At 43.4% G+C, this 10780-nt stretch overlaps 1 protein-coding gene across 2 annotated transcripts in view; it reads left to right on the top strand.

The window, feature by feature from the left end:
- Positions 1-1097: 1097 nt before the first annotated feature.
- Positions 1098-10780, top strand: part of LOC112160826 (protein argonaute-3) — a 13690-nt gene continuing 4007 nt past the window's right edge. Inside the window, exons 1-17 of one of the 2 annotated variants that reach the window (XM_024295652.2) lie at positions 1098-1991; positions 2130-2323; positions 4041-4212; positions 4278-4398; positions 4473-4681; positions 4890-5026; positions 5643-5777; positions 5876-5963; positions 6551-6698; positions 6807-6926; positions 7008-7151; positions 7484-7617; positions 7714-7898; positions 9242-9401; positions 9492-9582; positions 9661-9855; positions 10324-10458. In XM_024295652.2, the coding sequence (XP_024151420.1) occupies positions 2305-2323; positions 4041-4212; positions 4278-4398; positions 4473-4681; positions 4890-5026; positions 5643-5777; positions 5876-5963; positions 6551-6698; positions 6807-6926; positions 7008-7151; positions 7484-7617; positions 7714-7898; positions 9242-9401; positions 9492-9582; positions 9661-9855; positions 10324-10458 (2193 nt within the window). In that variant the 5' untranslated portion in view covers positions 1098-1991; positions 2130-2304. The remainder of the gene's footprint in view (positions 1992-2129; positions 2324-4040; positions 4213-4277; positions 4399-4472; positions 4682-4889; positions 5027-5642; positions 5778-5875; positions 5964-6550; positions 6699-6806; positions 6927-7007; positions 7152-7483; positions 7618-7713; positions 7899-9241; positions 9402-9491; positions 9583-9660; positions 9856-10323; positions 10459-10780) is intronic. The other variant, XM_024295660.2, reaches the window with a different exon arrangement.

Genomic DNA, 10780 nt, shown 5'->3' with positions numbered 1-10780 from the left:
TTTTTAAATAAAAAACAAATGCAATTTTTTAAGAGTCTTTCCATCTTTGTTTCTGTTCACAATCTTTCGCATATTTAACTCCAAATACAAATGTTCCCTTCAAGTTTAAATATTTACAATATTATTCAAAATATTAATATTCTTAATAATTATTTACAATAATTTTCACTTTCCTGTTTACTTATTTTCATTAGCAAAAGCAATGTGTGTTATTATATAAATCTCTATTCATCCTATTATTAAAAATACACTTATTATTTTTTTTATTATTATTACAAGATGCTAAAAAGCAGAGGAACAAACTGTCACCTTCCCACTCCTGAGCGGCCCTTTCACTAAACCGCCCAACCTAAAACTTTCCAGCAGTCTCATTACTCACCATCACTCATCAGAGACTTAAAACTCAGCATTTCTAGTTGATGTTCCACTTTTTTCATTTTTTTTTTCTTCCATGAAGATTTGGACTCAATGATGACTGTTATTTACAGAGCAACAGCAATAATTTCAGGTAAATTTATCACATTTCTGTGTTGTAAATCCACTTCCTTTACATTTTTGAATACTTATATTTATACTTTTTTTATTTTATTTATGTGGAGGTTTAGTGTGTAGGATTTGGGCTGTCATTTGATTTATGCTCATTTATTTATTTATTTATTTAAACTTGGAAACTACAATAAATGAAGTACAGACAGACACGTCGTAACCCAAACATGACGTAAGAAGTCCACGGAAGTGACGCGTCTCTTGACGGGTGTCCCTCAGTGGGGAAGGAGAGGGGGTAAAGTTGCTGAACTGAGCATGTGCACATCGAAAAAAACTGTTCCCCTTCAAAATAAGAGGTAAAACCAAGAACTCGATTATGGCAAAAGATTTGAGTTAAAGACGTCCAAATGTGATTTAATTAAACTAAGTTATGTTTTTGTATTCCATTGAATCAAATGTATTAAAAAATAATCATGACTCTTTGACTGAAATTTACATTTCTAAATTTCAAAAACTATAGAAAAAGTTATGTTTCAAATGAGAAAAAGGAGGGAGAAAATCCGATAATCAAATTCCTTTATTTTAAAGTCACAAAGGTATTTTTACGATCATTTTCCATTTTACTGCAGTTTTTTTTCCCATTTTTCCTGTCAGTCACTCATATTTCATATTTCTTTGATGTTTTATTTTATGTGTGGACAACACAGTGGTTACCTTGAGCCAAAGGTCACGATTGGCATCTAATGATAGTCACTTCCTTGATTAAGTTCCACTGGGTTCTATCTGTGGAGGAATTGTGCTCTTTAAAGTGCATGTTTGGCTCTCGCAGTACAAAAACTGGTCCACAGGTTGTGTGAGATTGCTTGGTTATTTGTTAAGACTGTACATATATTTAGGCACAAAAATGGCTGGAAAAGACTATGCAAAAACAATGAGCATGCACAGGATGAAGCTTGTATGAATTTTAACATATTTGCTTTTCTCATAATAGAATGAAATTGAGATTTTGTAAAACTTAGCTATTTTATTATTATTATTTTATTTTATTTTATTTTTTATTTTTATTTTTGGCTTAGTTGGTTTGATCTGCATCACTTTTATAGAAAAAATATAGGAGAAAGAAAGCCAGGTTTCTGGAGGTCTTGACTTTGATATTTCGGTCATTATAGGTAAAGCAACTTTGATTTATTGAAATATATTTTAATTTTGTGACAACTGTACATAAATAAGCTGTAACAACTTTTCAAGGGTAGAAAAATCGAAACTGCTTCGTAATAGCATTTTTCTCATCCAGTTTTTATTCTGAAGGCCATTATCGGAAGTTGAGTATATCCGTTTCCGTTAGCTTGCTAGTCAGGCGGAAGCAAAGCGATGTAAGAGCTAATTCAGACCGGTTCTTACTGAGGAGGACGCCGGGCAGGTGAAGCCCCACACCTGTTGGATAAAGAGCACCACCGGACCGTCACCTCGGCCCGACCGAAGAACCAATCCGCTGCTCCGGCCAGGTAATGCCGAGCGTCATTTTGAAAGCTAATTCAGCTACCAGCCTCTATCCGCCGGAAAGGAATGCCACCAAAGTCCAAACATAAACTACCAGAAGCGGCTCTGGACCCAATTTAACTCTGCTCTTCTTTTCCGTCCAGCAAACAGAACACAGCAGAACCGAGGCCTCCGTGTTTCGACTAACCCTAAGCTGTCACGTCCGAGAAGAGGACTCCGTGTTCGGCAGGGAAGTTCTTGGAGAAAGGGCACTTCTTTGCGGATAATCGGCCTCAGGGTGGGGGGGAGAACCGGGTCACCCGGACACGGACCTCATGAATGGAAATCGGAACAACAGGTGGGTTTCCTCGGAACAACGCTACTGAGTGAGATACCGGTTCCGGTGTAGAAGCAGCTCAGCTAAAACCGGGTCATTCCTGACACCACCACCCCCTTAAGCCTGTCACATTCCGTTCTGTTCCGGGCCCAAAACCGGTCTCGCGGCTTTCTCTGAACGATCACGTGATAGGAAGCCCGCCAGGTGTGCGCGGGCCTCGAGTGCGTGGCCGGCTGTTGCCATAGTGACACTGGTCGGGCTGACCACATGTGAGTCACAGCGTGGATGAGTGATGCTGCGGTGGGTCAGACCCCCACACCCCCTCCCAAGCATCCCCATCCGGCTTGAATTAAGACACCCCCCCATCCCCCCCCACCCCCCAGGGTTATGGAGCCTCCCTCCTTATAAGAGTGCTCCAACATAAGTGATGGGAGATCTGCTTAAGGATAGAAGTTAAAGAGGTTCTATCGGCTCCTCTCCTTTTAGAGGAGCAGGTTGAGTTTGTTCAGGGGACGACTTTTTGCAAATGAGTTTCACAAATGTCAGTCCTGGAGGAGGCCCGAGGGCCAACCTGGAAGTCCCCAGTGACCTTTTCGGCCGGCTTCTTGGAATTTTCTATCACTCTCTTCCCATCGATTAGGAAACTTTATTGTTCCCCAAGAGGACAATCGAAGTTTTAAGTTCTCTCTGAACAAAAATATGTCCTTCCAGTGTTACAGCAGATCCAAAGAGTTGTCCAACTACGGACTGTTGACTTACTGTGTTACGAGGAGAATGAAGGTTTTCCACGATGGCTTTCATCTTTTGTAGCATCTTGTTCAGCCTCTTCAACCCTCCGATGCTGCTGCACCAACAGGTTAGCGCAGATGCTAAAGGACCTAAAATACTGGTGAAGAACAACGATCTGCTTTGGCCATTCTCGTACAGTTTCACTGTTTTCTATTATTACATGACTAGTGCTGAAAGTCTGAGTCAGCTAAAATCAACAGCTGCATCAACATGAGCAAAAGAGCGGGGGGATTTATCCTCCTGGTCATCAGAGAAGAAGCTGGAAAGAAGTGCAGATCCTGCTTGACTCAGTTCATGAGTCAACCTGTAGAATGAGGCTTTCAGAGATGACTCTGCAAAGGATAAAAAAAAGCTCAAATTTGACACAAACATCTTCTTTACTAATAGTTTTAACTTGTCTTTTGTATTTTTATGCTTTTCTTAGTTTTATTTAGTGCTTAAGCAAACTTTAGCATCTTTAGTGACTGATCTTAGCTGTAAGTATTCATTCAAACATTTTTCAGGAAATGCAACTTTTCCAGATATTTCTTTTCATTTTTGTTTTTCAGAACTGAACACCTTTATTTTTATTTTATCCATTCTATCGGTTTGGCATCTAATTTTAGCAGAGGTGAAGAATAGATGCTGTTTTTCTCCTGGCAGTAGCAAGAGGAAACCATGGCATCTAGGGTACAGTCGTCATGGTAACGGCTCAGGGGAGGAGTGATCTATGGGGAGCCACCGACAGAAAGTGGATCTTAGCATAGACTGGATGTGTGATGGTCTTTTTTTGTTTACCCCCAAAAGATGCTTTGCAAATTGGTATTTTTAGGAACTGGTTCCAAACCATCACCCATTCTCTTCCTCCTGGTAGAGGCCGTGTCAGTCAGGAAAACTCAAAAGCACTGTGCTCTACCTTTTCTTTAGTCTGTGGTCTCGTGAAAGCAGTTTTTATTTTTCTTCCCCATAGGAGCCGTTGGAGCCCAAGCCCTGTTTTCGCTGCCACGACGACCGGGCTATGGCACCCTTGGAAAGGCGATCAAACTTTTGGCCAACTGCTTCCAGGTGGACATCCCCAAGCTTGATGTGTACCTGTACGAGGTGGACATCAAGCCTGACAAATGCCCCCGCCGGGTCAACAGGTAACGCGGTGAAAGGCTGGGATTGAAGGAAAGCTAGCCTCTGCTGACGGACTGTCTGCCCGCAGGGAGGTGGTGGACTCCATGGTGCAGCATTTCAAGGTGACCATCTTCGGTGACCGGCTACCGGTTTACGATGGGAAGAGAAGCCTCTACACTGCCAGCCCACTTCCCGTCGCCAGCAGCGGGGTAAGACCCGCAGCCCCTATGCTGCTTCTGCCGCCGCCTCCTTCAGCTCTAAACATTAATCTTGCGGTCCGTAGGTTGATTTGGACGTGACCCTGCCAGGGGAGGGGGGCAAGGACAGACCGTTTAAGGTGTCCCTCAGATTTGTGTCGATGATCAGCTGGAACCTGCTGCATGACGTCCTGAAAGGACACAGCACGCCCGAACCGGTGGACCTGGACAAGCCGATCAGCACCAACCCCGTCCACGCGGTGGACGTCGTACTGAGACATCTGCCCTCCATGAAGTGAGTTAATGAGTCCCTCAGATCGTATCAATCACATATTTTTCTATAAAAGCTTTACATGGAAGTAAAAATCAGCATAAAAAGCTCAAATTCAAAGGAAAATCCTCAGAGAAACTAGACTTTTGCCTCATCACGATCTTCTATACTTCTGAACTTGTGATTTCCTTAATCTTCTGTGATCCTCATCTGCTTTCACTACCTGTGACAGGTACACCCCGGTGGGGCGCTCCTTCTTCTCCTCCCCAAAGGACAATGACTACCCACTAGGTGGAGGCAGGGAGGTGTGGTTCGGCTTTCACCAGTCAGTGCGGCCGGCCATGTGGAAGATGATGCTGAACATCGATGGTGAGTGAGACGAAAATAAAAAAAAAAAAAAATCATGATTAATTTGAAGCAAATTGGCAACATTTTTAAAACCACTTCTCCTGTCTGATATTTTCAAAATAAAAGCAGAGACAGGCATTGATAAAGTTTCTATGACTCAGCTTTAAAGTGTTCCAACTTTAGTTTCGGTACAAAATGTATATAAACGTGCATGCTGCTTTCTAGGATCTTTATTTGTCTTTTAATCTACAAAAGTAAAAATAAAGGATTTTAAAGTAGAACATCTTCATCCAGTCTTTGTCCTGAACCCATAGAACCCATGATCGCATCAGTGTAACAGGAAAAAAAACAGAAATGTGTTCCGTGATCCACTTAGTCTGTGGTATATTCTACATTATTTTTATTTGAAATAAAATGGGTATAAAATACTCCTTTTGGTTGCTTTGAATGTTGCCTGCATCCTGGAACTTTGCAGCGAACCCTCGTTACACAGCGATGCATTATCAGTGCTTTAGATCATGGAAAGGAAATTTTAAAAAAGATGAATTTGAGTGTTTGTTTCCTCTGAGTTCAGCAGCTCACTGACGCCGTTGTTCTGTATTAGAAGTACAAAAACCCTCATCTGCTCTCGTTCCAGTGTCAGCCACGGCCTTCTACAAAGCCCAGTCTGTCATTCAGTTCATGTGCGAGGTCCTGGACATTCACAACATCGACGAGCAGCCGCGCCCCCTCGCCGACTCCCACCGGGTGAAGTTCACCAAAGAGATCAAAGGTGCGTCAGCGAGGAGACTGACCGTAAACACGGCGGTTCAGAGCATCAGCAGCTCCGGTATGATGCTGGAATGATCTGACAGCCTCGTGTCTCCACAGGGCTGAAAGTGGAAGTAACTCACTGCGGGACCATGCGGAGGAAGTACAGGGTCTGCAACGTGACACGGCGCCCCGCCAGCCTGCAGACGTATGTCCCCACATCACACGCAGTTGACGCAAAATCAGAGCTGCTGACTCGCTGTTACCTGTTTCTACTGAACTGTAGACGTCAGTGTTTATGGTTTTTTTCTTTTTTTGATTTGATTTATTTATTTACACAAATAAAAAGGACATATAAATACAAGCAAATACAAAGAGTAAAATCATGTGATGGTGTTACAGAAACCCATGGGGGTTTATTCAAGATGGTAAAAATAAAATAAAATACAGTAATGAAACAAATAGAGAACTTGACTGGAGATAATAATTCCAAATCAAATGGATTTTATGAAAATTAAATTAGTAAAAATATTTGCAGTTACGTCTTTCGTACAAACATTTTTGTTCATAATTTGGACTGATTGCTGTGAAGTTCTTGTGTCGTAATCAAGTTTTTTTATTTTATTATTATTATTACAGTTAAAGGTTCCACAAGTCTGAGTGTTTAATGTATTTTTAGAAGAGCAAAGTCACAGAAAACTCTTGTGAAGAACCACTTCCTGTTGTTTCGTGGTTGGTTGGAGACGTCGACTCTGGAGCCAGCTCTGTGATAAGACCGGTTCTTGTAATCCTCAGGTTTCCTCTGCAGCTGGAGAACGGTCAGACGGTGGAGCGTACGGTGGCTCAGTACTTCAGGGAGAAGTACAATCTGCAGCTGAAGTACCCCCACCTGCCCTGCCTGCAGGTGGGACAGGAGCAAAAGCACACATACCTGCCGCTGGAGGTGAGGCCTTCTGCATCAGTGACCAGACCTTACTGGCTTAAAATGACTCCTGTTGGGGAGTTGGGGTGGGGGTATGTCTCGCACATGCTCAGTGTGTTTCTGTGTTAGGTATGTAACATCGTGGTCGGTCAGCGCTGCATTAAGAAGCTGACGGATAACCAGACGTCCATCATGATCAAAGCCACCGCCCGCTCTGCGCCCGATCGGCAGGAGGAGATCAGCAGACTGGTGGGTGTCCGGTCGCCCCGTCTCCTCATCCTCTCATGTCCCGGTTCTGTTTCTGCAGCTGAAACCTTCTTCCTTCTGCAGGTGCGGAGCGCCAACTACGCGGCCGACCCCTTCGTGCAGGAGTTCCAGTTCCGCCTGTGCGACGAGATGGCTCAGGTGACGGGCCGCGTCCTGCCGGCCCCCATGCTCCAGTATGGCGGCAGGGTGAGCTCTGAACCCTTTCTGGTACCTCCCTTCAATAAAAAATCCTGATCAAGCATCACAGATGCTTTTGCAGTTGTTTTAGCTTCAAAATCAATGAGGCCGTTTTGGAATTTAGCAGATGAAACTGTGTGAATCCAGAGTGTCCTTCTGTTTGTGCTTGATTTGAACTCTCTTTCTCTTTTGCATGTTCTCTTTGCTGCGTACTCCTCTTCATCACCGTCTTCTCTTTGCTTTTCTTCTTCCATGAAAGTGATTTACTCAGGGGCTCGTGACTCCGGAAGCTGACTTTGTGTGCTCATCTGTGGCTGCGCCTTCCCGCTCCACCTCAGATCAATCCTGTGCTGTCCTTTTAGAACCGCACAGTGGCCACGCCCAGCCACGGCGTGTGGGACATGAGGGGGAAGCAGTTCCACACCGGCGTGGAGATCAAGGTGTGGGCCATCGCCTGCTTTGCCACCCAGAGGCAGTGCAGAGAGGAGATCCTGAAGTGAGCGCAGCTGACAGTCTGCAAAGGTTTCGTGGGCGGTGCCAGAACGCCGTCCTGGTGATAAACATGCAGGTCTGACCGCGTCGTTTCCTTCAGGAGCTTCACAGACCAGCTGCGCAAGATCTCGAAGGACGCTGGGATGCCCATCCAAGGCCAGCCGTGTTTCTGTAAATACGCACAGGGGGCGGACAGCGTGGAGCCCATGTTCAGACACCTTAAGAACACCTACGCCGGCCTGCAGCTCATCATCGTCATCCTGCCCGGGAAAACACCCGTCTACGGTAGGAACGACCGTCACAGACAAAATATAGAACCAAAAATTTTTGTTCAAATTTCAATTCAAAACCTATTTAATATGTTTGAGCAATGCATCTTCTCACAAATTGATCAAGGGAGGAACTTTCATTTTTTACAGTCTATGGCAGGAAAGGTGGCTTTTGGTAGAGTTTTTGGCACAGACTTTTAGGTCAAATAGAGTTTGAAGGCATCATTATGGCAAGTATTGGAGATTAGACTTGCTGATGATGATGCTTTCTACCTTCAGATGTAACAAACCTCCCCAAAGCTGTTTTTTTAAAAGTTTTATTATATGTTTGGCTAATCCCACATAAAACTTAGTAAGATGAAGACTAATAATGTCAATGAGTCCTAAAAATCTTGAGTATCTTTACTTAAGTTTTGCAATCATGATCCTCCAACCTCATTTAGGCCAAGGATTGATTTAATGTCAGACAATATTTGAACTGGAGCTGAAGTTGGTGTGTGATTTCCCGCTCTGATTCTATTGATCTTTTCATCTATTTTCAGTGGTCTTCAATAATGATTATTCTGCTTTTAGGCAAAATAAAAAAACCTTAAACTTTCTAGGTCATAGTTTCTGCAGAGCAGCAGTAGTTCACCAGAAATGTGCCTCTTAGTTGTGGGCCAGACTGTTAGCACAGAGCAATCCCGCCTCCCCTTCCCGTCTCCGTTGCTGAGAGCTCAAAGGACAGAAACACACAGATTACAAAATAAAACTTCTTTCAAAATCTGAAAATAAACAAAATAATCTAAGTGTATTTTTTGTCTGTGGTCTGGCACTAAGTGACCCACAGACTGGTTCTGGTCTGTGGCTCGGGGGTTTGGGACCACTGATCTATAATACTCGTTTAGCTTGAATTTTGTTTAAAATGTCTGATTTGGTACAAAAAGACAAAAGCCGTATAACAAATGGGTTTTCAGTTGTTTGAGTTTTTGGGGTGGAACAAAAAACATATTTGAAAAAGAAGTAAAATAATTGTATACTCTTTTTATACCAGTGAGAACAGTAACTTGTTCAGTTTTTTTGTATTCAAGTGCCTTCTATCCATTTTCTACTTATTTAATCCTGGGGTTGCTGGAGCCTATCCTTGCCACTGTTGGATGAAATTCCTGCCTTATAAAATGACTCTAAACTGTACTAAAAGTTTCCTGAAACAAAGCTGTAAAAACTCCTCGCCTGTTTATTACTTCTTGAAGTGTCAGAGGAAGATTTTTATTTTTCAAATGTATCACACAATAGAAATTGTCGAATTATGGAGGGGATTAGGATGGAGTATTCTATAAAGATTTTTTTATACTGTAACGTGTCTGATCTGACCTGCAGCTGAGGTGAAGCGAGTGGGAGACACGCTTCTGGGCATGGCCACGCAGTGCGTCCAGATGAAGAACGTGGTGAAGACGTCCCCCCAGACGCTCTCCAACCTCTGCCTGAAGATCAACGTCAAACTGGGCGGGATTAACAACATCCTGGTTCCACACCAGCGGTAACAGCTCGCCGCCAACTCGCTCCCGTCAGGAGAAGCTCTAATGGAAGTTTTTAACCTGAATGTTTCCTCGTCTTCTCCTCCCTACAGACCGTCTGTGTTCCAGCAGCCCATCATCTTCCTCGGCGCCGACGTCACTCATCCTCCAGCAGGAGACGGGAAGAAGCCGTCAATAGCGGCGGTGAGGCTTCGCAGGAGACTCTAGCGCTGGGTTTTGCGGCGCAGGTCATGTGACTGCTGCTGTCTTGATCCCCTACAGGTGGTGGGCAGCATGGACGCGCACCCTAGCAGGTACTGTGCCACCGTTCGGATCCAGAAGCCCAGACAGGAGATCATCCAGGACCTGGCATCGATGGTGCGGGAGCTCCTGATCCAGTTCTACAAGTCGACTCGCTACAAGCCAACCAGGATCATTTTCTACAGGGACGGGGTGTCGGAGGGCCAGTTCAGACAGGTCCACACTTCTTTGTCCTTCCTCCTCCTGACAAAACTGATCAAAAGACCTTTAGGCTTTAGGCATCAGTTCATCTAGAAACGATTGGTTCTTCTTAATTGGGAGGCTTCATAATTCTAGTTACTCAAACCAAAAACTAAAAATTAACTCATTAACACCTTAGCTCCTGTGTTTATGTTCTTTGATTTACTTTGATTTACAGTTAACATGATTAACATATTTCCACGCCGCTTTTCTCCATCAGAATCTACTGGAATTATGTTGATCGTGTCCCCCGATGAAAAGTTACAGTAGATTTTGTGTTTAAGCCTCAGGTTTCAAAGGGTTAAGTACAATGGATCAGATTTTCCTCTTCAGAATAAAAACTTGCTTTTAAACTTAACCTGAGCACGGTTTACCGTGTTTGACGGAACACTGAAAAAGTCCATGTGACCAGCTCAAATTGACAGCGAGCGCTTGTGCGTTCAGGTGCTGTACTACGAGCTACTGGCCATCCGGGAGGCGTGCATCAGTCTGGAGAAGGAGTACCAGCCGGGCATCACCTTCATCGTGGTGCAAAAGCGCCATCACACACGGCTGTTCTGTGCTGACCGCAACGAACGGGTGAGACGGAGCCTTATGCTTTAGAAATTCTGTCTGAAACCTTTGTATTTTCAACAAACTTATGGTGAATAATTTATTTTTTATGATTTTTGTCCATTTTTCAGTGTAGTTTTTGGGTCGAACCACATTTTAGGAGAAAAATCTGAATTAAATGGATGAATAATAGAATGTTATATATTTTACATTATTTATTTGGCATTTTAAAATATATCAATCTGTCATGCGATTAATTTTTGTGTGATTAATTCCATTTATCTAATTTATCTAATTAATTCCATTTTATTAAATTGAGACTTTTACAGCAAATATTTGAACCTAATAT

This window comes from Oryzias melastigma, linkage group LG11, assembly GCF_002922805.2.
Source record: "Oryzias melastigma strain HK-1 linkage group LG11, ASM292280v2, whole genome shotgun sequence".
Classification (NCBI taxonomy): Eukaryota; Metazoa; Chordata; class Actinopteri; order Beloniformes; family Adrianichthyidae; genus Oryzias; species Oryzias melastigma.
This window is presented reverse-complemented; position numbering and strand designations above follow the sequence as displayed.